Source organism: Sturnira hondurensis, unplaced genomic scaffold (assembly GCF_014824575.4).
Source record: "Sturnira hondurensis isolate 20B ecotype Veracruz unplaced genomic scaffold, ASM1482457v3 Scaffold0020237, whole genome shotgun sequence".
In the NCBI taxonomy this organism is placed as follows: Eukaryota; Metazoa; Chordata; class Mammalia; order Chiroptera; family Phyllostomidae; genus Sturnira; species Sturnira hondurensis.
Window position 1 is genome coordinate 10,085,638 of NW_028092868.1, and position 26,428 is coordinate 10,112,065.

Genomic DNA, 26,428 nt, shown 5'->3' on the forward strand with positions numbered 1-26,428 from the left:
GAAAAAGATGAGGGCATTTAAAATGTACAAAGAGTAAAGATCAAAGCAGAAATTCTGGAAGGAAAACGGAAGTAATGTTGACAATTTTGTTATATGCTTTAATTTAAAAAAACCATGGATATTTGGAAATGGTGCATTAGTGCATTTTTAATCTTTCAGGTGACCTTGGTAAAATGGGGCCAGCTGGTTGCCCTGAAACCGGAAACATTTGTTTTCACTGCCAGATTCGATCTCTACAAACCCATCCACGGTCTTCAAGTACAAGCACTTCAGGAGCTGGGGGGGGGGGGGGGGGGGGGGGGCNAGGGGGAGGGTCACGCGAAGGTTGCAGCTGCTTCCAATTACACCTTGATCCAATAACAACCGAATACTGTTTAAAGGGCTGCTGGTACCTGCTCTAGAAAATGTGCGAGATCAGTAGTTGAGAGCAGGAATTCCAGACCTGGACCTGCGCGTCCCGGAACCTGCGAGAACTCCGAGGTGATGCAGTAGGTGGCACTCTTCACTCAGTCAGAGCTTTGCCATCGCCGTGCTCGACCTGGGGACTCTGTGGCCGTTCCTTCTGCTCATTTCTTCCATGAAAACCTGTGACCTAAATTAGTAGCAACATACTAACCTCAAATATATTACCCGGACTCTTCTCTTTCAGATACACTATCCAGACCAAAAAAAAAAAAAAAAAACAGCGAGTAGGCAGTAGGCACAAAAGCAGGAAAAAAGCTTGCTTTCATCTCAAGTCTTGGAGAATTAGGTCAATGTAGTGTTACTTGGAAGTAAATGAATTCTTTATACCCAGTAGAGACAACCCCGGTGATTTGACCTCTTCCATTGATATTATGCAATGAGCTAATTTAAAATATTTAAAGGGCCAATGAGCAGGTTTCTCACCCTTGGCACAACTGACATTTGGACTGGAAAACTCTTTGTTGGGGGCGGGGAGAAAACGTCCTGTGCATTTCAGAATGTTTGGTAGCAACCCTGGCCTCTATGCCCTAACTGCCAGTAAGCAGCACCTCTCTAGCTGTGACAGACAAAAATGTCGTCAGACATTGTCAAATGTCCCCTGGGTGCAGAACACCATCAGACCGTCCGAGAGCCCTCAGTCAAGGTGAGTTCTTCCTGTCTACCAAAGGCAGACCTCTGGCTTCACGGCCCGGACTGAGCTGGTTCATTAGCGTGATGTTTCCTATCCTTTCCTCTGATTCCAAAGGTAGTGGTATGTGCACTGCTGAAAATGCTGAAGATAGAGAAAACAAGAAAAGTAAAAGCCACCAGTAGTTGTCCTGTACTATCAGACTACTATGATTTTAAGCATATTGTCTTACTTTTTCTGCATAAAGACGCACCTAGAGTAAATGTAATACTCAGTTGAATTATTAAAATCTGAGGACCGTACAGTAGTACTATTTTGTAAAAAGGCCTTTTTGTTTCTAAATATACGCTCTGTCATGAAAGGTAAAATCAGACATGATTTTTCATGGCTAAATAGTATTCTTTGCGAGAGCTTTAGCATCCTTTTTTTTAAAAAAAAATTTATATTGGACTTTTTAATGTGACCCCAAAGGTTAATGTAAATTACTTTTGCTGTCCTTGGGGAAACCCCCACAAATGGAAACTCAGAGTATTAACCTCTTGTAGTTCTGCCTCAACACAAAGAGAACGAAAGAGGGAATAATGAAAAAAAGGAGGAAAAATAAAGAGGCAGAAGTAAGGAATAGAAGGAAGAGTTGGGGTGTGGGGCGAGTAGGAACAGAAGGTGGAGAAAGGGAACCGGGGAGGTTCGAGAGAGGGAAGGTGGTCAATGTGCGGAAGGAGCCGGGACGTTAAGAGAAGGGAAGTCGTTTCAGTAGAAGCTGATTTAGAAATAAATTTTTGGGTATCTTTCCTACTCCTGTTTTCTCTCTGCCCTTGTATGGCTCAGGTGGCTTATCATTCTACAAAGATGGCACTGCTGCTGCCCACCATTTGGAGAGGACCCTCTTTGCATTCTTTTCCCTCCCCCAATTCTTCCTGTGGCTATTGCACCTAGGGGACGCAGTACATAAATTAAAAACCCTGAAACCTTGGAAACATTATGCTAAGTGAAAGAAACCAGACTTCAAAGGCCACACATCGTATGATTCCTTTTGTATGAAGTATCCAGAAAAGGCAAATCCATTACATAGTCAACCCTGTCTATGGGTAAAATTACCCATAGTCAATCCATTCATAGTAAGGCCTGTCTCGTGAACATTTGCTGCCAATCTCGATCTTCCTCCGTCTTCGCAAACACCTCGCCAGGTGAGCATCGATCCCATTTCCCACCCACTCCCATTTACCCACCCACTCCTCCCCTTCCTAAATGGCCGCAGGGTCCATCTACAGCCAGTCCACTTGCTGGGTGGCGAAGGCACTGGTAAGGCTGCAGTCAGGAATTTTACCCACCCAGTTAATCTGCGCTTGTTCCCTGGCCACAGGATTTTGGAGTTGTCTATGAATGGGACATAGTCAACCAAATTAACGAGCTGTGCCATTGGGTCTGGCAGTGAACACCGTAAGAAAAAAATAGTGCTTTGTGCATAGGTGACTGACTTCAGAAACCATCTTTTCTCTTTTCATCTTCTCTGCTTCGTTGATATATAATTAACACATAACATTATAGAGGTTCCATGTATACGGGTGCTGCGTTGTGATTTGGTAAATATATATATATGGCAAAAGGTTTACCGCAATAAGGTTAACACATCCTTCACCTGACATAATTAGCATTTTGTTATTGCTGTTGTTTATAGTGAGAAGACTTAAGATCTATCACAGCAACTTTCAAATTTACAATATAACGTTGTTAAGTAGTCACCATGGGGTACATTAGATCCCTCAAACACACTGATTTTCTAAATGAGAGTTTATGCCCTCTGGCCGACATCTCCCTGGTAATCATCAATCTGTTTTGTTTTAATGCACTGTTGTTTTTTTAGATTTTTCATATAAGTGAGAATACATAGTATGTCTTTTTCTAGTTGACTTTTTCTTTTTCACTCAGCATAATGCCCTCACGAAACATTCTTGCTGTCACAAATGGCAGGATTGCCTTCCTCTTGTGACTGTGTGATAGAGCATTGCGTGCACAGATACGCCACATCATCTTTACCCATTCATCTGTCCACACACACTTAAGTTGTTTCCATGTCACAGCCATTATGAACAACGCTACAATGAGCATGGGAGTGTAGGTAGCTCCTCTTGATAGTGGAGAAATCATATTTTCTCATGACGCTCATTGCCAAGTGTCAAACGAAGCAAGAATGGTTGATAAACCAACACACCTCACAGAACTTTCATGAACATTTCATGAATACTTCATTAGTTCACAATGGGTCAACACCTCAGTCAAGTGCCTATTTTTTTCTCTCTGTTACACAGGAAAAAAAGTAATCCAGCCAATGCCTCCAGCACTGACTTGCTATTGACCCACCAATATCTACTTCTTATGATCTGAACAGAGCTCTCCAATGTAGGTCCGACTGGGTGCAGTCGATCAAAAACCGCACTGGCGCTGCCTTCTAACCCTGATGGAGACGATGGGAGCTCCACGTCCAGAAAAACAATGGGGTCTGCAAATTTAAGCTTCAGAATGTGAGCTGCATGGTCTGCAAATTTATACCCAAATAGACTGTCTTAGGAAGGGGCGGCATCTTCCTGGTGGCACCCGATGCAAAAGTACTCGACAACAAGGCTTCGTGATTACAGTGAAACCTAGGGCTCTAGAAAGACCGGTCTCTGGCATGTCCAGTGATTCAAAACAACACTGAACTGGAGTGGAAGTGGGGTTGGGGAGAAGAGGTTCTGGAGTCCAGAAGGAACTTGAGAGCAGCAAGGAAGCCCTGATGCTAAGGATGGACGTGTTTTAAGCAGGGAGAAGAGCGAGTGTGTGAAAGGCAGAACTGACTATTAGACTGTGAGCAACAAGCTCAATTTATGATTGTTTATTAATTAATGGAAGGAAGTCTGAAAAAGTGGTCAGCAAATATGGAACCCAGTTTCCGAGACAGCCCTGACTACCCTCCCCTCCTGGTATGCATGCCCTTGTATATGCCTCCTCCTTTGAGTGTTGTCTGGACCTTGTTATGACTGGCTTCTGAGACATCACTTCCAACCTGAGGTTACAAAAAATATCTTGTCTTCTGTCTTGCTCATCTTTTCTTGCTCTCTCCCTTGCTTGTTCAGAGGGAAGCCAGCTGCTATGTGGAGAAGCTCTTGTAGCAAGGAACTGAGGGAGTCTCCCTCAGACAGCCAGTGAGGAACCGAAGCCCTCAGTCCAATCACCAGTATAGAACTGAGAGAGCTTGGAAGTGGGACTTCCCACCTTTGAGCTTTCGGATGAGAATGCAGCCCCGGCCAAAGGCTTGGTGGCAACCACAGGAGAGACGCCGAGCCATAGGCAGCCAGCTAAGTAAGGCACAGGCAGATTCCTGACCCACAAACAGTGTGAGACATTAATGTCCGTCGCATTAAGCCACTGATTTTCAACCGTTTTCATCTCATGGCACACATACACTTATATGAACATTCTCCAGCACACCAAAAAATATACATTTTTTGATGATCTGACCAAAAATTTACATTTTTTCCTGATCTGACCAATAAGTTTGATTCATTCATGCTCAATGGCTATTGTTGTGCTGGGTGTTGTCATTTTTTCATAGTCAATCTAAGGGAAGGGGCCAGTGCCCCTGACTTGATAGCTAGGTATTGGCATGTTGTAAAAATTCTTGTGGCACACTGGTTGAAAATTGCTGCATTAAGCCAGTAATTCAGGGGTTATTATTTTAATGCAGCAATAGACAATACGTACAAGGGAGTTTTCTGATTATTCACTAGTTACTAAAAAGATTCATTTCAAAAATGTAACATTCCTCCCTCTTGGACCTAGCCATACTTTAATGCCCCCAAACAAGCTTCCTATACATAAAAATAGTCCTTCCCGCCTCTTTCTGTGAATTACAGATAATGGACCATTTGCCCTCCATTAAAAAAATCAATTAAGACTGGTAATTTCTCCCTTACATTTAAATCTACTGGCTAGCTATCCTGACCTTCAGCGACATAAATTGACCAAGGAAACTATTAGCACTATCTGACCCCCCAGAGCAAATTCAGACAAATATTCCCTCAAAATTCTCAGCCCTGCCTTAACCTAAAAGCATACCCTGCAGTAATGGGGAATAAATACTGCAGCGATGGAAAAGATTAGGTGGCGGTTCCTACATCCTGATCCAGGCAGGGCTCATCACAGATCTTTACGGTAAATACGTTTCTCCTGAAGAAATGAGCCGTAAACTAAAGGCTATGCAGCAGAAAAATCCAACTTCCTTAAGGCAAATGGGTATTTCCTGCTACTAAGCATTGCTTGTAACAGTGGCGGAAAAAATGCAAAGAGGAGGGATTTTTTTTTTTTTACGTTCAAGAGCTTTAATAAATTAGGTTCATTACTTTTTGAAAATCGCAAATCATTGCATATGTCATCAATTTCAAGTAAGATAAACTGCACAAGGCAATGTCCCTTTCTGATTCCTCATTAAAAGAAAACTTGCTCTCGTTAAGCACTTGAGGAAGTCCCAGGAACAAAAATGGTGGAGAGAACACAATGATTTCTATGCAAATACATTATGCACATTTGTATGGATAAGTAGCTTAATCACGACTAATGTGTTTTAATGAAAAGAACCAGGGGCCCTAAGTGTGTGGAAAATAAAGAGCATTATTGTCATTTATCCTTCTATCATTCTTTACCATAAAACATATTTAATTTCTAACAGAAAAAGATGACATTCATTTCTTACTGGAGGACTAAATTTCAAATCAAGCCCATTAAACTTAGTCTGACATTTCTAATTAGGCATTAATGATTTAACTCTACTATTTCCTGAATCTAGGCAGAGAAATGAAGAAAGGCATGAACCCAATACATTGTATAATTAATCAATACTCAAGGGCTGAAAGACAATCAGTAATAAACAAAGTAACAATAAAGACAAGCAGACACTTCCATGCAGGAAAGGATGGAACTGGTGGATTTATGTCAAATGTCATGGCCTCAATTAAGCAGGTAACTGAAGCTTCATAAACCAGCATGAGCTTCATAAACCAGCAGGAAGAGTTCCTCGTTCTATAAAGGAAGCACTTCAAGTGGCTAACTTATAAATATAGGCACTTCACGGCCATTGACAGCTGGACGGGCTTCCTATTGTTCTGTCTGAGAAACCATAATGAAGCCAGGGAGAGACCGTCCGGAGCACGAGTGACCACCTCAGCTGTTCGCTGCGCAGAGCAGACAAAGCTCTTCCTCCGTGCAGAGGACCACACGCAAACAAAGGGGTGCAGGCCTCCCTCCCACGATGCTCCGACGCTCCGCAGGAATCACTGCACCTGAGGCCGGTGGAAGGAAGAAACCACACGCCTGGAGGAGGGCGAACAAGTTCTCAGCACCCGGGATGATAACGCGCAGTAAGTAACCAGCCCATTGTCTCCATTGTCCCATCAGTGCAGAAAGCAGCCCTGCCTTCTGTCCTGGACCCTCGGAAGGAGGGAGGGAACTGTGGCAACGCTCCTGTCAGCAGGTGTGAAGGCCAGAGTAACTGGTGTACAAGCTGTTTTCTAAAATACCCCAGAATTTACAAAAATGTTGTTAAGCTGTGACTGAGCTTTACAGAGGCATACTTGACAAATAAAAATTGCATATATTTAAGGAGTACAACTTGATGCTTTGATACATGTATATAATGCGAAATGATCACCACGACGATGCTATATGCATATCCATCACCTTGCATAGCTTATATTTTTTGTGTGTACTGAGAACCTTTAAGATCTTCCTTCGTAGCAAATTTCAAGTATCAGTACAACACCGTTATATACAGTCACCATGCTGTGCAGCTGATCCCTAGAACTTATTCTGGCACAAATGAAACTGTACCCTTGACCAACTTCTCCTCATTTCTCCTGCCTCTCCCCACCCGCCGCCACCCCAGGCCCTGAGAACCACGGCTCTGCTCTCTACTCTAATGACTTTCACTATTTTAGATTCCACTTGAAATGAGATCATGCAATATTCATCTTTTTGTGTCTGGCTGACTTCACTTCCCATGAGCTCCTGCAGGTCCATCCCTGTGGTTGCGCGTCTCCCACCATCTCTCCGGATTTCCCAGGCAGCTTTTCTCTGGTGCCTGCCCATCGCCAGAAACCCAACAGAAACCACTACTCTCCAAAATGGGTTCCAGGACCCTCTTACAAAGCTCCCTGCACATCATCTCCATTCACATTCACTAAAATGCCCATTTGACTTTGGCTCATCAACGAACCAAAACTGGAGAGGAACCAAGACACCCTGCAGCCTCAAGTCTAATGTTCTACATGGCTGTTTCACAGAAAGGGATGAAGAATCTCTTCCTCGAGAAAGCAAAGATGCCAGTGGCTGTAGACACTTCCTTGATTTTCTATGGTCTCCACTTCCCCTTGCACAGTCCCAACAGATCTCAGTTCCCTTTGGGAGTCCAGGAAGCTCTGCCCTGTGCCCGGCGGAGCGTAGTCCACCCCAGGCCACAATGTTCCCACTGGCCTGGGCAGGGGAGCCAAGCCTATCTAACTGGAGGAGCTTCAAGCTTTTGTTGACACATAAGATCCAACGTGTAAAGTAGGAGAGGAAGCAGGAAGTGGAGATAAAGGAGATAGAGGGGAATCACTGGGGAATGGGAAGAAACGGGAAGGACAGAAAAGAGACGGGAGGAAGGGGTGAAGTAGAAAGGCAAGGACGAGAAAAGGAAGGGGGGGGGCGAAAATGCAGCTTCCCTATACTAAACATGCCCTCAGAACACATGTTTTTTAAAATTTTTATTATACTTTTTCCATTACCATTTACCCCCCTTATACCTCTTCTACCCCCATCCACAAGCATCACACTATTGTCCAAGTCCATGAATCCTTTTACTGTTTTGCTCAGTCCTTCCACCCCCTAAGCACTCCCTCCCGAGCTGTCAGCCTGCTCTCCAGCTATGAGTCTGTCTCTACTTTGCTTATTAGTTCAGTCTGTTCACTGGATCCCACAGAGGAGTGAGATTATATGGTATCTTCCTTTATCTTATTTCACTTAGCATAACATTGTCCAGGTCCGTCCGTGTTGTCGCAGAGGGCAAAGTCTCCTTTTTCACAGCCGAGCACTATTCCACTGTGCTAATGTACCACAGCCTTTTGATCCACTCATCTGATGGACACTCAGGCTACTTTCGAATCTTGGCAACTGTAAATAGCACTGCAATGAATGTAGGGATGCTCATATTCTTTCCAATTAGTGTTTCAGGTTTCTTTGGATAAATTCCCCGAAGTGGAATTGCTGGGTCCTAAGGCAGATCCATTTTTAATTTTTTGAGGTAACACCACACTACTTACCACAGTGGCTGCACCAGTCTGCATTCCCACCAACGGTGCACTAGGGTTCCCCTTTCTCCACACACACACTTTGTGTTTGTTGATTTATTGATGACAGCCATTCCCACAGGTGTGAGCTGATATCGCATTGTGGTTTTAATTTACATTTCTCTGGTGATTAGTAACACTGAGCATCTTTTCATATGTGTATTGGCCCTCTATATGTCCTCTTTGGAAAAGTGTCTATGCAGGTCCTTTGCCCATTTTTTTTGGTGTTGAATTTTGTAAGTTCTTTATAAATTTTGGACATTAAGCCCTTATCAGACATATTGGTAAATATGTCCTCCCATTCTGTGAGTTGTCTTTTTATTTTGTTGATGGTCTCCTTTGCTGTACAAACACTTTTTAGTCTGATGTAGCCCCATTTGTCTACTTTTTGTTTCCCTGCCCTGAGGACATGTATCAGAAAAAATCTTGCTATGAGCAGTGGTTGAGATTTTGCCGCCTATGTTTTCTTCTAGGATTTGTATGGTCTGGGGCCTAACATTTAAGTCTTTAATTCATTTTGAATTTATTCTTGTGTGTGGCATAGGAAGGTGCTCATTTCATTTTTCTGCATGTATCTGTCCAATTTTCCCAACGCCATTTATTGAATAAACTGTCTTTGGCCCATTCTATGTGCTTGCTTCCTCGGTCAAATCCTAATTGACTGCAAAGGCGTGGGTTTATTTCTGGGCTCTCTACTCTGTTTCATTGCCTTACATGTCTGTTTTTATGCTGGCACCATGCTGTTATGATTACTATGGCCTTAAAACCCTGAATAGCAACAGCAATCCTGAGAAAGAACAAAATTGGAGGAACCACGCTACCTAGTATCAAAGAATCCACATATTCTTAATCTTGCTGCCACATCATTGTCAAGGCACTCGGCCTATCTTCAGCCATACTTCAAAGGAACAAAAAAGGATAGTGTCCCAAATACCTCCTGCTTCACAGGAACAACATAATCATTAGTTATTGAGTCAAATGCTGAGGCCTAAAGACAAAGCACTAGAGGTTAATGAGCTAAGTGAAGAGTCTATTTATCCTGCAGATACAATGAAAATAACATTCTGCTTCTTTCCTAGACTAGAATTTTCTATATTGCAGAGAGTGCTAACTTTAGTATCTTTCTCCTCCAGGAACATATGTTGTGACCTATTGAACAACAATTTAAAAAAATATAAAAAATAGTGAAAAAAAAACCCACCTAAGTCTAAATATCCCAGCATTGAGAAAGTCTCTTGCACTGTCTGCAAAGAAGTCTTGGTCTACAAATATGGAGGTTACCCTAGTGAATGAACCATCTTGACTAAAATAACTGGCAGTGAGATGCTATTAAATCTCAGTGCTTTGTCAAAACTAGATGAACTGCATTTCATTTTGACATCTTTCACATCCACACAAGTGAGAATGATTCCTTTCCTCATTTCTCCCAAGATCTAATAAGAAGGAGTAGTGTCACAGGAGGATTGGTCCAGAAATGAAGAAGCTAAATGTTAACTCTGATCTCCCATCGATCTGTTAAAAATATCACTCGACCTAGGAGGTCTAGGTTTTCTTGTCCACCTCCTGGAGTCCAAGACAGGAATTTGGTCTAAATCTAAATATGTGACACCAGCCCTTCGTTTCCTCCTCTTGAGAAAACAGCACACATCAATGAATGACCTTGGCATGCTCTTCTGCAAAGCCAACAAGCAGCCTCAATGTCTTTACCACAGTTCTCTAGGGCGTTCGGCCCCAAGGCCCACTGTGCCCACCCAGGAGGTAGGCAAAAGAATCTTCCAGGTTAAGGATTAGAATTTCTATTTACAGTTACCTTTATCTTCAAATAAATGACTTATGCTTAATACACAGACAGGCACCAGTATCCCCGGCCAGACCACATGTCTGCTGAGTCTCCCAAGGGCGGGAGCTCTGGGGTGGAAAGACGCTGACAGGGTCACCTGGCTCACGTGACTGCTCAGAGCATTACAATTCCTGTTCGCCCGTCTCCACGGATTCGTGGGTTACATAACCTGCTTTCAACAAAACCCAGCTGAGATTCTTGCGAACAAATGACAGATTTCAGATAATAAAAAGAACATCACACCGATAACAAGGAAATGGGGGAGCTGATACATCTTCTTCTCTGGGCACGGGATCTCTTCTACCTCATTCTGAGGTGAAAACTAAGGATCCAATTGGATCCCAGAGGATCAGCTAAACAATACAGAAACGATCAAAGTCACTTGCAATTTGGTTTTACATCCACTGTTATTAAAGAGCCTTGCCTACACTAATGGTAATGTGAAGCCATCACAATTAACAATATATACATACAATACCATTTAGTTCAGGTTTAGTTCGGTCTTCTAGCATTTCCATTTTATATATTTAAAATATTGATATATGTTAGTATCGAGTGCACAGATTCAATCCTTATCTCAATAAGGCTATGGTTATAAGTAATGAATGTTTGTTTAAAAGGATGTGTAATTTAAAAGAAAAAAATGTACAAAGTAACTAGCAGGGAATTTTACTGACCATGCATGAGTGAACTAATTTTCCTTGCCCCAGTGGGTCTCCAAATTCCCTTCCTCAGCTCTCTTTCTCAAAAGAACTCTGGTGTACAAACTTCAGGATGAGTGATCACAGCCCCTGACCTGCTCCTTCCTTCTTTCTGAGAGGTGACCATTGTGAAGAAGGAGGAACAAAATCAAGATTCTGTGGAACACGCCCCTTTTATACTACCAAAAGGACTCCGTTGTATCATCAAGATAAAGATTTCTCCGCCTTACAGATGTACGTGGAGGGCCCCGAAGCCGCCATGGCTTCCCCAGTCCTGATAGGCCGTGGCTCTTATTGGATGAGACCGCAAGGAAGAGCCAAGGAGGGAAAGGACTTCAGAGAACCTTTGGAATGAGAACGAGGAAGGCAAAACAAAGGAGAAGGAACTTTTCCGTACGGGCATGAGGGGCTCTGAACAAACTGACAAGTTCTCTGATGGGAAAACACCTGTTCTGCACCATCCTATGAACAGACTAACAGTAAAACGTCTTTACAACGATGGACAGCACCTTTCCTGCCCCAACAAATAAATGTTAGAGGCATAGCTCAATGATGACACAGGAGAATTCCAGTGCTGCTCCTAAGTATCGCAAAAAACAAGTGTTAAAGAGGACGAATTAACCCTTCAGTGTGGTGGAGGGTGGGGGGAATAATTTTGGTAGGATCTTTAGCTCACGAGGTAGCTTCCCTGTCTCCCAGGATAATAAACCTCATTTATTCCCATTACTTCCTGAGTAAATTATTTCATAATTCCTGGGTTTGCCTTATGAAGATGGCCGGTGACTCATAAATGCCAATCTGACTAATGTCTCATTTAGAGAACTCAGTACACACAGAAGTCCAGACATCATTTCTTCTTGCCAAGAAATGGATGTATAATATTTTCAATAAAAATAAAGAATTGAACACTCGGCACACCAAGGTACACATCTGCACCAGTTGTCACGGTGCTTGTTATAATTTACTTGCTGGGTAGTCAGGAGCTGAAATATTCAGAGATGCAATAAGAATAGCTGTTCATATAAGAAAAATGTTGATGACCTTTTAATGACGAGGGTTATTTATTGCCACTTTAACATCCATACCTCATTTGCTACCATTTGGTCTCCAGTTCATTGACCTTTCCATTCCAACCAAAGGGGGGCTATATTTGAATAACGAAAGCATTTTATTTATACAGTTCTGCTCTTGGAAAGAGTTCAGAGTATTTTATAAATATCCCTCTATATGTGAAGGTAAGTTAAGAATCACTGTTTCCATCTCAGATAAAATTTAAAACAAGGAAAGTTCAAAGAGCTAAGATTAGCAATTCAGAGAGGATTTCTGGATAAAGATGATACATTGACCTTACCCCACAAAAGAACAAAATGAATGAAAGAGAGTAATATACTAGAGGCTTCAACAAAAATTTGAAAGTTTTAGAAATTCCAGGGAGCCTACCCATCTAAGTCACATCCTCCAGAGCAAGTTTTATAAAACCGATACCTGTATCTAACCTATCTGTGTCACATTTCTCGTTTCGTAAATGGTTCCAAAATTGGGAGGAATGTTGGAATTTTACTTAAGTTTTCCTAAAACAAAGAAATAAGAGCCTTCAAGTTGCAAAAAACCTACCACTTTCCAAGTGGGTGAATTCAGGAGAAAATTCACACCGAGACCTAGATGACACAGAAGTCATTGGGCAGTGCCTTCGCAATTTTAAGTAGAAATTCCTGCCAGTCTATCTTTCCATACCAGACCAAACTTTCACAGGGTAGAATTATGAGGGTAGAATTAAGAAATGTTTAGACATACAAAGACCACAGGTTTTACTTCTTGAACATATATTCCAGCCAAACAAAATGTTTACTAAAATGCTCCATTTAGAATGGAGTTTCTTACAGATAGCTTTCCATGCAAATTTTTCTCCAAAGGAAACATTTTTCTTTAATAACTGGTTCTTAAAAACTAATTTAAAAAGTAGTGTTTGTTCACTGATAACAATTTAGAAAATGCAAAAAAATAAGAAAATCACGTCTGACCCGTAATCTTACTATCTGTACATCACTTGTGTTCATATTTTAGTGTGAGCCTTCTCTTACAAGTGTTTGCATATATTTTTAGTTTTCTTTTATTTTACAAAAATACAGTCCTGATAGCATTTTTCTACCTGGCTTTTAATTCATTTAATGTGAACACTTTCCATGTTGGTATGATTTCTACAGCAGAATTTCTACTGACTACATGTGTCCATAGGATTGTGGAACAAAAATATTAGATCTCTTTTAGACATTCAGAATGTTTTCCCATTTATCACTAGTAAATCCTTGGTGATCTCCCAAGAGTTTTTAAAGGCAAGCAGGAGGCTAGAGTAGACAGTCACATCACAACTTTCGAGATACAGGAAAATGGAGCATTTGACGTTAATCCAAAGCTTAAGCTTTGATGCCAAATCTGGTTCCCTGGAGCAAGATGACCATTTTCAGCCACCGCCCTCACGCTGTGTGGGCACTAAGAAATAAATAGTTTGGAGGTGTCAGAGATCCCAAGATAATTCCTCAATGGAAAAAAGAGCTTTACTACACCCATCAATCATGGGAAAGCGTGACCCTGCAAAGAAGTTGGCGCTCCTACTCAACCAACAAGCATGCAGGCAGAATAATAATCTACATTCTAAAGAGTTTTGTCAGATGCAATAAAGACACTCTCCGTAGGAAAAGATTTTTAGTCATCAAATAACAAAAGTGAGCTCACAGAGGATAAACATCTTTGCTGAAGCCACCGAGTCTCTCAATGGGAAGACCAAAGCACGGAATTCAAAGTTGAAAGCTGGGACTCATGGCGGAGAAGTTTATGGTACAACCACAAATAAAATACACTTCCATGCTAGGCATGCACCCCAGTGGTGGCATAAGCAGTCTGTACCTCAGATATGTGTGTATAAAGACAAACCCCAAACAATGACACTAGGGCTTCAGCTGTCCCTAGAGTTCAACTCTTTCTCTCTGCTCCACTAGCCTCTGAGACAAGAGTGAACACAGTGGTCCAGAGAGTGAGCACCGTGAGCTGGATGCAGAGGGAGTCCAGTGCCTGGTGGGGAAGAGGAACTTCGGGTTTTCACGATGCTTCTTTTCCAGTGATCCTTCTCTCGCTGGTCATTAAATATCAGAGGTGGGTGCCTATTTATACACGTACGTTTGTGTGTGTGTGCCTTTCTCACTCCTTCCTCTTCTTGCAGCCCATTCCAGACTCCTGTGAAACTCCAGATGCACACAGCGAGGTTTCCTGTGCGTGATGTCTAATCCTGCTCCCACAGACATCTCTCATTTTGCAGGTGTGAACTCACTGCCTCTTCTGAAGTCCTGCTTCTCTCGCCCTGTCCTGGCCTTGAATGATGGGTTGTCCAATAAGAGACCCCGAATGAAAAGCCTGCAAAGGGGGGACTCAGGACTTTTCCAGGGAATGAGCGTGCCCTCCACACCCTCCACGTGGCACTGGGTTTACTCAGACTGCCTGTGCAAGGACGCTAGAAAGGGAAGCCTGACCTCGGACTGCGGCTCATATCCTCCAGGCAATAACGTCCTCCCTAAGGATTCTGGGGGTGGGTGGGGGCTGCATCCATGAAGGGAGGGGTACCCTCTGCTCAGCTACCTGAGGACACTCCATTTTCCCTCACGGCCACTGTACTTCCTGCAGGGTGGGCCTGTCCCCCCCCAGGCCAGGAAGCCGGTCTTTTCTGTAGTGGACACTGCTCTGTGGTCTCTCCAGCCCTTCTTTCCCTCATTCTTCCCATTGGGTTTGCAGATTTGAGGGCGAATCCATTTCAGCGATTTAAGCTAATTCATGTTAGGTTTTCTGTTATTCTACCCAAAGCATCTAAACTCGTTACCTTCGTGTCCCTATCAACACCTGGAACACTCTGAGGGTGTATGACATATTCTTATGGGTAAAGAAAAAAATGGAAAAATTAGCAATAAGGAAGAAAAGAAGAGAGGAAGGGAGGGAGAAAGTCAGAAACTTATAAACAACAAAGAACAGAAACTGCAGAAAAATAAAACCTTGTCTCTCAAATATGTTAACTCATACCAACTTCTACCTTTCTGTGTTTGGGAGACAAGCAGAAATGATGTGCTTTGATGTTTACAAGGGAGTCTGAGAAAGAATGAAGAGAAAATAAATGAGAACTGAGTATACCTGCTCTGAATTTAAAGGAAAACAACCAATAGAGACCATGAGACTGCATCTTATTTTGTATGTTATCATATAAATATATAACATATATTCTACCTTGATATCAAAATCACAAATTTATCTTTTTGCAGGGAAAAAGGTATGTACAATTGGCCTGTCACGACCAAATGGCCTGGGCCACGGCAGGGCCGCAAAGATGCCCTCAGTGAGCGTGACAACACGCATAATTAATGTGTCTCTCTTTCGTACTGATGCTTTGGCTACAATGAGAAAACATAACTTTATTTCCAATTAGGTACACAACTGATCAAATAAACACAAAGGTATAAGTGTAGAGAGTAGATACATGCGATGCTAATTCTCAACATATGGAAATTAAAATCAGGAATTCATTAAGATAAGTGGAAATTCTGGGCCATTTGGTACATGCACGCAATGGCAGGATTTGAGGATTGCCTGGCAAGCCTTCAGCTCAGAAATCTGTCTTCTCTGTTCCATGAGACTATAAACCAACCACATCCTCTCTGAGAGCCAAGGGACTACCTGTTACTCCTAATGACAAAGGATCTCAAACAGAGTAATATAAAAATTGTTATGGTTTAAGAACCAGGAAGCCCTTCTCAGAAACTAGATTGTTCAATTTTTCTGCCCTTACAGATTGAAAGAGGATGGCAGGGCCTTAGAGGGGCTTCTCAGGGTGCAAAGCCCTGTGCCCCACTCAGGAGGAGGGGAGGTTTGGGAGCCAGCGCACCATCCCAAGTGAGACCAGGCCCTTGGGTCCTTGCTTAGACATCAGCCCCCAGTCAGTGGTGTGGCAAACCACCCTAGCCCCACGAGCGCCCCCAGCCCCCACACTCCCTCCCCACCCAAGCTCCCACCAAACACAGTGTGCACTCATCTATGTTATTTACATGGCCTTTATCACCCACCGACCTGTGGTTCAGGCCCTCAAGCTCGAAACAGGGTCCAGGCATCCCTTGGTGTAAATTACATGGCTGGTCTTTCAGTACAAGCTCTTGTTTGCCACCACTAAGCTGAGTGCCCAAATCAAAATCTCTGGGAGAAAAAGGTGCAGAAATCTGCCCCTAGGGGTTTCTGGTACCCACGGGAATCTCAGAAGCCCTGGCGACTTGGAGGGGTGGGAGGGGGCACGCTCGCTTTATTGATTCTGCTTGGCTGCAAGTCACATTATCCACAACACCTACTCTGATTCCTTTCTCCACAATTCCATGCACACAGCAGCCTTTCAGGGACTATTCATTAAATGAATGTTTGCTAACAAGCTGAAGCTGCCTAGGATTGCACTGAGCCTGGCAGGAGGAGGCAGGAATGACAGGCCATTGTGGTCGATGCAAAATCCGACACAGCGTCTGATCCTGCGAACAGCTCCAGCCAGGGTTCTGGTGGGAGCATCCTAACAGTATGCACTGGGTTCTACAGTTAAAGAACTCCACTGCAGGGAAAAAAAGGAAGAAAAAAGTGGCAGCAATAGGAAAGAACACACAAAGCCCCAGCTGCCCGCAACATGAATAGCCTGGCAGGGCAACCCCATCAGGACCCACGGAGAATACAGATCAGACGGAAATAGGGGATCCGAGAGGAGCCGGCACCATACTCCGTTTTCAACTCCCCTGTCCTTTGCTTCACCCTGCCTCTCTCTCTCCCCCAAACCTAAAGGCACGCAAGCGTAACTTGGGAGCTGTTGGGCAAGAACTAGCGCTGTGTGAGGATGGGGGTCCGGGGTCCCTTATGCTGGCCCTGCAGCTTGGCCCGAGCTACACCATGCTCATTATTCCTGGCAGGCGAGAGCCCCCGGGGAGAGTTCCTTCTGCAGCTGGCATTTTGTGAGCTAAGTTATTCGCAGGAATCAGAGAGGAAGCATTGCACTTTGTTCCAAGGGATGACTGGGGAAAAATGGGGGGAAGTCTGGAGATTGCAAACAGAAATACCAAGGTTCAAAATCTAACCCTTTTTTTGTTGTTGCTGTTTTTTAACAAAAGAATGACTGGACATAAATGCAACATTGTCCCTGAGAATTAAAAGCTGTGACTCCAGGACATTTACAGTTAACATTTAAATGTATGAAGTATATAATAGTATACAAATTGAAGAACGACACACTGGAGGTTTCCTCCTATCAAATAAAACCATAAAGCTGGAAAGCAACCCAAGAGATGTTGCCCAGGTCCTCGATGCCAGGATTACAGTTATCTCTGCCTAGAACCTCCTCTTCAAGATTTCTAGGGATGGAGAGTTCACAAAGTTTTCCTGGCCTGGTGGGATGTGTCATTCACCTTGAAGGAAGAAGTTTTTTCCCCATGTCCAGCTGAAGTCCCTGTGGTTTCCCCTTTGTCCACTAGCCCCTCAGCAGACGCCAGGGCAACCCTCTCGCTCTCCGTGGCTGCTCTTTTCATCTCCTTCCAGCATCTCCAACATCCTTTAAGAAGTAAACTAAACGGCTGTGACCTGAGGCAGTACACAGGAAATAAAACCACCCCGTGAATCTCGAACCCTGTGGTCCTTTTCAGAGCAATGACAGTGTTTATTCTCCTCCCAAATCTCTCCCTCATAGAGAATGTGCACACATGTACATATATACTCATATATGTAAACACACACACATGAACCCCTCTTCCCAATCTGGATTGGGCTGTTAAATCTCTTTACTCCGTAACCGCATTTTCCCCTCCCATTTAAACATACTCTGTAGACTTTATCAAAGCAAGCCCTTCTTAGACTCGTCCCTACCAATGTCACCCTGCTTCCGAGGGACGCCTTTGTCCTCAACTGGAACAGAATTCCAAATGACTGTAAGGAATCTCTAAAGGACAGAAAACCCAGTTTAATCTCATATCAATTCTAAATTTAGTGAGTATTTTTATAATTCCTTTAGATCATCAATTCACCAAAAGCACTGAATCCGATGTGACCTGAAGCCAGTGCCGTGGATCTTTCCAGTTGAACTGGAGTCACTGGCCACAGAGTTCCCATCTGAAATTGCTTTTTTACTCAGAAGTGGACTTGCTGGGTCGGACGGCAGTTCCATTTTTCATTTACTGAGGACCCTCCACACTGTTTTCTGTAACGGCTGCACCAGGCTGCATTCCCATCAGCAGCGCCCGACAGAGAGGCTGTGGTACATATATGTACAATGGGACAAAGAAAGACCAATTCCATATGACTTCACTTACATGTGGAATCTAAAGAACAAAATAAATGAACAAACAAAATGGAAACAAACTCATAAGTTCAGAGAACAGACTGATGGTTGATGGAGGGGCGGGGCCCTGGGGGACCAGGTGAAAAGGTGAAAGGACTGAGAAGTACAGGTCAGTGGGGACACAACAGTCCAGGGGATGTGGAGCACAGCATGTAATTTCAGCAGCATCGTGATGGCTATGCATGGTGCCAGGTGGGAACCGGAAACACCAGAGGGGTCCCTTTGTAAAGTGTAGGATGGTCTAACTGCTACGCTGCACACCTGAAACTAATACAGAAATAATATGAAATAGAAATGGTAATTGAAAAATAAAATTTAATTAAAATAAAGTCGCTTTTTAAAATGGCTTCCTATAATTTGGTTGCCTAAATCCCTCTGAGTGGCTCCTCAGAGTAATGAGAACAAACACTGCTTTCCATGACAACCAGGCTCTTTACACTGGGAACCCCCACCGGACGAGACCACTCAGCACAGTGTTCTCAACTTCCTAGCTACTCTGGTCCCTTGCTTTCCATTCTAAAACACACAAGACCACGTCCACCTTGGAGAATGAGCACACCCTGTTCCTTCGCCCACGGGATGGGATTCTTCCACGAGCTCTTCTCACCAGCCCATGCTCGTTTCCCTGTGTTTTCTCCTCCCTCCTCTTCCAACCAGCAGGTAACCCCATAAAGCTGCTGCTGGGGTTGCTCCCCAATGTCGGGCAGCCGGCGAGCACCCAATGCCCATTTGGGGGACAAAGGGACGTGTGTGAGGCTTCACGCGCCTCGCCATTGCTCCAGACTGCCGTAGGCCCCAATCTGACCACAGCTATGCGAGGACCTGGGAGAGGACAGGACACCCCGACAAGGAAGATCAATGGCTCTTTGCTCCCCCAACCTGGAGGCAGTTCCCATCTGAAACTGCTTTTTTACTCAGAAGTGGACTTGCTGGGTCGGAAGGTTATAAGAGAAACCCACGGGCAAACAAGCATTTTCCCCACTCCTCAAAACTCAAAACAAATTTCTGGTGACAACGTGTACAAAAAATGCTTTCTTTGTTACCTCTAAATCGACATCTATACTCATTAACTCATGGGAAAAAAGAACATCGTATGAAAGAATCCAAAAGTGTACCGAAGTTACACATTTCCTTTCCGGCTTTCTTTCTGTGCTGGCATTACAGTTTACATAAACAAGAAATGTTTTTAGTGGATTCTAAGGCATGAATATTAGTATAAATTTTTGAGAGCTGAAGCAAAACAAAAATACAAAATTACCCCCAGAGGACTCATAGGACACAACTGTTGAGAAACTTGTTTTGTTTTTTACGTGGTAAGACATGTATTATTCAGATGGCAAATACAAAGGGAGGAACTAAATTATCACTACGGACAGAACGTTCATATGAAGTTCCACAGGGCTATAAAATATGGCAAGAACACTATTTGCTTTTACATGTCCCTAAACTTATGTCTTTCACGTTACCCCCCAAATTACGAAGAGTGCTAAGTCATTAAGAAAAATGCAGCAGGACATGAATTCATACTACCATCGCTCAGGGACCTTGTTTTGCTAGCTGGGTAACGTCTTCATTCTTTAAAAACGCCACCATTGTGACACAAGCGTGTTAAGTCCTTTCGTCCGCCCCACCAGGGAGTCCCTGCGGGCCCCGCGCCACATACCTTGCAGCCATTGTGAGCCCTGCTCTTCGTCAAGGGTGTGGTGGTGCACAGCTCGATGGCTTCGGGCTCGTGGAAGATGACGGCGGGGAGAGGCTCCTTTTTCAGTGTTAGGACATTCAATTTAGACTTCAGCATGGTCTGAAAGTGCTGAAAAGCAGGAAAACAATAAGCCAAACACAGTTAAAACGTCTGGAATTGTACGCATGCAGCTGCGCATAAAACGCAGTAGCCAACGCTGTGTGTCATTTACCCCTGTCTTCACCGGTGAGGCCAAGAGATGGTGAGTGAGAGAGCAAGAACTGTCAGGACACTGCTGAGTGAAGATGTGACAGAAGCCACCCCTCCCACAGCCATCGTGAGAACACGGGGCCCTGGGAGAGTCACAACAACCTTGTTCTGGGACAGTCTTCCCAGGTGACATATACAGATGACATCCTAGGGATGGAATCCCTGCTGAATTCCACTAATGAAGTGAAGATGTTCAAGAGAAGATGCTAAAGAACAACTGGGGGGAAAGTTCAGAGATAATGCAGAAGGAAAAATGGGTGGAAAAGAACACAGGGCTTCTGTGTCCCTCAGCTCTGCTCTGCCTTGGCTTTCGAACGTTGGGAAATGGAGCATTCCTGAATGAAGGAAATATCCAGTCTACGTGCCACTCCTGAAACACATGCAGAATTCCAGCCTATTTCACCACTGCTATGTCTACACCCAGTCCAGGCTCCATCTTTGTTTGGTCTAGCATCTTCCAGATTGCTCCAACCACTTCCCACCTTGCCCCCTGTGCAGAGGATTGCCACACAGTTAGCCAGGAGGATCTTTCTAAAATCTAATCATGACATGTCACCCCACTGCTAAAACTCTCCCAAGCCTTCCACTCTTCTCATGGAGAAATTCCAAGTCTGGCCTTTGAGCCCAGGCGGGATTCAGGGACAAACCCACTGCCTCTCTGATCTCATCTCCTACCCCTCACTTCTCACTTGCTTAGACACAGCCTCAGTGGCCTCTTTACTTTCTGAGAACAAGCCAGACACACGTGGCCTTGGAACCTCTGAACATGCTACACTTGACCTAGTAGTCAAGGGTACCACTTGCAAGAACGCTTCCTCACCTTCTTGGGGACCCTGATCAAATGTCACCCTATGAGACAGTCCTTCCTTATCAACATCATCTAAAATAGCATACACACACACACACACACATACACATACTTCATGGGCACGCAACCTGTACAATCACACGGGGTCCACTGCTCAGGAGGGCTCTAGGCTTAGTCTAACGTTGGTGGTTTAAAACCTACCATGACTATACCAGGAAGAGATTCAGAGCAGGAATCCTTGATCACTTTCTGTCTGAACTTGTGTAAGCTAAGTCTGATGGGGCAGTGGAGTCCCTCATGAGGAGAAGGATGCACACAACGCATGCACCCCTGATGTATAAAATTCAGTAAGATGCAAAGTGAGCACAAGGTAGGCATGTTGAGTCTGTGACTCAGTACACACTGCTTCAAAGGCAGAAAGAAGTCAGCTGTGCTGTAAGGATGATCAAGGCACCCTACCCTACCCTTCTGGTCTGTATAACTTTCCCGTACTAGGCAACCACGTATGCTGAAAACCATACCATAAAGGGACCAGTAGGAGCCCATTGCTCCTCCTCCTCCTCCCGGTCCCTCCTCACTAATCAGTAAACAGAAGGCAGGGTCAGTGGAATGTCCGCATATTCGAAGTGAAAGAAGAACAGAAGAGTTAGTTTTGTGGAGAGCTCCCACTGTCCTGGTAGGGACAAAACATGGGAGCGTGTATGAACTAGGAAATGAAACTTGTGTGATTTCAGTCATTGCGCTCTCTTATTTGCATTTAAAGTGGGGATTTTGCAATGTAGTGATGAATGGTAAATTCATGGTAATAACTTTAAATTTTTCTTTACTTAGAAGTACATTAAGTAGAAGAAAAAATAGCATGACTATTTCAGAGATTCATAAAAGGGAGAAAAAGCTTTTGGTTTTAGTACCTTTAATGACATTTTTTCTCAACTTTTTTAATAGAAGACACTAAATTTTCATTTTGCATTGAGCCCCACAAATTATGTAGCTAGATATACTCATCATTGTCCTTTCCCGATTTATTATTCTTACGACTATGTATCACCACTGTAAATTTATGTTGTATTGTTACTTTATGGTCTGTTTTCCACCAGAATGTGAACACCATAGTAGCAGAAACTGTTTTATTCAGTGACATTTCCCAAGGGCTTACAGCAGTTTACATGTCTACACAGAATCTACTAGAACTCCAACTGGCTACTCTGATGTCGGTCAGTTTTATGTCAACTTGGCTAGATTACCATGCCTAGTTATTCAATCAAACTTTAAACTCCTTGGTGTTGCTGTGAAGGTATTTTGCAGATATCATTAAAGTCCATAATCAGTTGAACTGCAATAAGGGAGGTTATCCTAGATAATCTGAGTGGGACTGATTCAATCAATTGAAGGACCGTAACAGTCAGCTGAGGATTCCATGAAGAAATCCCACCCTTGGACAGCAATTTGGGTCCATGCCTGAGAGTCCAGCCCACCCTCTGACAGAGTCTCCCCAGGACTGGACTCTTGCCTAACCAGCCCCTGCAAACTGCATGAGTCAATACCTTGAGTAAATCTCAGTCTATATCTCCCACCAGATCTCTGTCTCTGATTTAACTTGACGAACACGGCCACCTTTTAGGACACCAAGTTGCCAGCCCTGATACATTTTTAAATAGGAGAGAGGTGTGCCCTTACATTTCCCAGGAAGTATTGATTTGTATTTTTTAAAGATTTTACTTATTTACTTTTAGAGAGCGGGGAAGGGAGGGAATAAGAGAGGGAGGGAAAGATATCAACGTGTGAAAAATACATTGATTGATCAGCTGCCTCTCACATACCCTTAACTGGGGACCTGGCCCGCAACCCAGGCGTGTGCCCGAACTGGGAATCGAACCAAAGGCCTTTCAGTTCTCAGGCCAGCACTCAGTCCTCTTTACCACACCAGCCAGCGCTGACTTGTATTTTTTTAAACATGTAATGCAAGTTTTCATATTAAGCTGGAATTCTGTCTTTGTTCTTAATCGATCCCAGTCCAACAGAGAATGTGGGGCTTGGGGGAGAAGCAGGGATCCTTGAGAGAAGAGACGAAGTTGGTTTGCTGTTGAAGATAAAAGGGAGAGCATTTACCTCAGAAGATGAGGTCGGGAGCTGCTGAGGACACTGTCCCCACCTGCCATTCTCCTGGAGCTCTAGGAGAAGTCACAAAACCACAGCTCCACTCAGCCTGACTTCTACACAGGAAGTTCCTGAAGACGGCACCAGAAGTGGCTCTGTTCTCAAAGGGCTGGACAAGCACCCTGCTCAGAAATGCTGAGACTGTCTTCCTGTCCCTACTGTGGGACCTAATGTCCTCACCCCTGGATCCATCACTAAGCTCACAGAGAGACTGAAAGTTCCAGACTGGCACATGCATGGTCCCCGTGGTGACTTGGCTCGAGAGCCAGTTAAAAGAAATAAACAAATGTTTTAGCCGAGACTGGTTGAGTTCAGTGGGTTCGGCATCATCCTGCAAACCAAAGGGTCGCTGGTTCAATCCCTAGTCGGGGCACACACCTGGGTTGTGGGCCAGGTCCCCTGTGACGGATGCACACAAAAGGTAACCAATTGATGTTTCTTTCCCTCTCTACCTCCCTTCCCTCCTCTCTAAAAACAAAATTTTTAATTTTTAAAAGAATTTTTTAACTTAAATTGGGGATAGGAAGATAACAGAGCTCGAATTCCAACTTCAACAAAATGAGTTGTGAAACCCCAGCTACCTAACTCTTCTGAGCCTCGGCACCGCCAGACAAGCAGGTGCGTCCCTTGCACTCGCTCGTCAGTTTATTCCATATGCCCTCACTGAACACCCGCCCTCACACAGGCACAGGCACAGCTGGATCAGGAACGGTGACGGTCTCTGCTTAAAAGGGTTGCTCACAGCAGGTGGAAACTGTGAAACCGAACGACGACTGCAAATTTTTGTGACAAGTTTGTTAGAAAAGGTAAAGAGATATGGTAAGAATATTTAAAAGTGAAATAGAGAAAATGATTTGATTGTTTTCTTTACTGGTTTTGTCCTTTTGCCCACTGTGAAAGGACAGAGGTAAAGGGGGAAATAAAATACGATCTTATTCGATGAACCATGAAGTCCACAATAACACATCTTCTTAGAGGAAATTGACACGTTTATGTCATTTTAACTCTGAGTTGCTCTTGCAGAGTTCTGGATGGTAGAAGTGCGGTGCCTATAGCTATTTCTGATAAGAACATTCTTCTGCCTCTTTCCTTTGGCTGCCAGTCACATTCCCTGTCCCCCTGACATTGGGAAAGAATATGTGACTCCCACACACGGACCATGGGAGTCCACACCCTCCCCCCCAGTCAAAGGCATTGACTGATGCAGAGGAAACGCAAGAGTGGCTGAACACACTCTTCTGAAAGATGTCCCTACAGGCTTGCTAGACGGGCATGCTGTGAGTCTGGAGCTGCAGCTGACCTTCCCACCTGCCAAGGTCGGCCTGAGAGCGAGACCACACAGAGACAAAGAGTGGAGGGAAGTGGAGCGTCACAGACTTGACATCACCGAGCGTCCGGATTCAGCCGCATCAGACTCAGATCCACCCATGGTCTCACCGAGAATATGAACCAATACTCCCCATTTCATGCTGTAAGAGAGCTTGATTTAGGTGTCTAATCCTTGCAAATGAGGGAGCCTCACCAATACAAATGACTTTTTAATAAGAAGTTACCTGTGAAAATTAAATGGAGTCACTAATGAAAAGTTTGGAAAGAATTCATAAATGTTAAACTGCAGAAATAAAAAGCAACATTACATATATAATTTTAAATGAATCTTGCACTTAATTATTTGAACAGGCTGAGCCTTAATGATAAGGCAGTGAATAATAATCTACCTAGTGCCCAGGTTATTCATATCTGTGATAAAGACCTCTGAGCTACGGCCAAAATGATACCCATTCCAAGCCTCAAGGATGGCCACAGAGACCCCCCGCTGTGACACCCAGTTCGGGTGGGAAGCTGTCCCGCAGGGTCACGAAGACCCAGAGCTATAAGCACCTCTCTCAGAACCGCGTGCCCTTGTCCTTCCTGGGCCTCAGTTTACTCACCTGTCAACTTTAAAATACAGTGTCATTATCATGTCAAAAATGATTTCACTTGTTCTTTGCATGAACGAACAAAAAAAAAGACCATGGGAGAGGAACCTCACAGTGGAGGTCAGCACAGCTGCGCTCCCAGATGAAAGAGGCAGCATCTCGTAAAGAAGATGCGCTACTCACCGTGAACGGAGGGAGGAACAGGGCTGCAGAAACTTAGGGTGCTGCCCCCGACACGCTAAACAAAGCTCGGCTTTCTGCATTTGGCGCTTTCCGTGCGACCTTAAAATACAGCTTCTGAATCGAGCCCCAGTATGCAGATGGGGTCATCGCTGCCACGCCCTGTATAATTTTCCAGTTGGCTTGTCCTCCTCCTGTTCAGACGTTAATCTCTGACAGTGTAGCAGTCAAGGATCTACATGTTATATCCATTCAAATTGGGTGGGTCCCACCTTTGTATCAATCCTGTATGCAAATGTAAAGCATCTTTGGAAGGCAATGCTGCTTCCTCTTTTACTAAGATAACTGGACCATAATCCTCACTCTCATGAAGGGAAGGCATTGAGGTTTCAATCCCTGGTTCCTCCTTGCATTTCGAAGGCTGACTACAATGGTCCGTTTTAACTCGCACATTACTGAGTCCGTAATGCCCTAATCAAACTTCAACGATACTGCAACTGGTCTCCTTGAGAGAACCACAGGGAACAAGTGGGTGAACGAAAGTAGTGCAAAACTTCAGTACCCCAATCATGCACACAGGTGTGCAAAAACCAGTGGGGCTTCGACATTTGTTCGTGACCACACTTCGTGTTATTACTTTGTGGGGCATGTAAGAATTCCCTCAGTGGTATTTTCCTAACATTGTATAGCACTTACTCCTTAAAGAGGAACATTCAAGGTCCACCGGTGAGGAAAGAAACAATTGTGATACTCTCTTGTGATCTTCAGTAGATCTTCCATTTACCATTGTTAATATAAATTCTTAGATTTTTGCTTTTAAACAGTCATTTTCACACACACACAGAAAAAAAAACATGAAAGTCAGAGAAATATTTTTCTGTTAAGTAAACAGCGAGAGTGAATGAAAGAGGGACACCCAGCCCAGTGCACCTCTGCGCAGTGCTCACCTCCTCTCGCCGCCACGCCGAAATGACAGCAGAACTCCAGAACCACGGCCGGAAATCCAGCCGGACAGAAGTCCCATCACTCGG

The 26,428-nt window shown here is 44.0% G+C and overlaps 1 protein-coding gene across 2 annotated transcripts in view; it reads right to left on the minus strand.

Annotated features, from left to right (window-relative positions):
- The window catches only part of PID1 (phosphotyrosine interaction domain containing 1), a 202,807-nt gene that overhangs the window by 86,670 nt on the left and 89,709 nt on the right, over window positions 1-26,428 (minus strand). For both annotated transcript variants that reach the window (XM_037029295.1, XM_037029296.1), the window contains exon 2: window positions 20,046-20,192. In XM_037029295.1, the coding sequence (XP_036885190.1) occupies window positions 20,046-20,192 (147 nt within the window). The remainder of the gene's footprint in view (window positions 1-20,045; window positions 20,193-26,428) is intronic.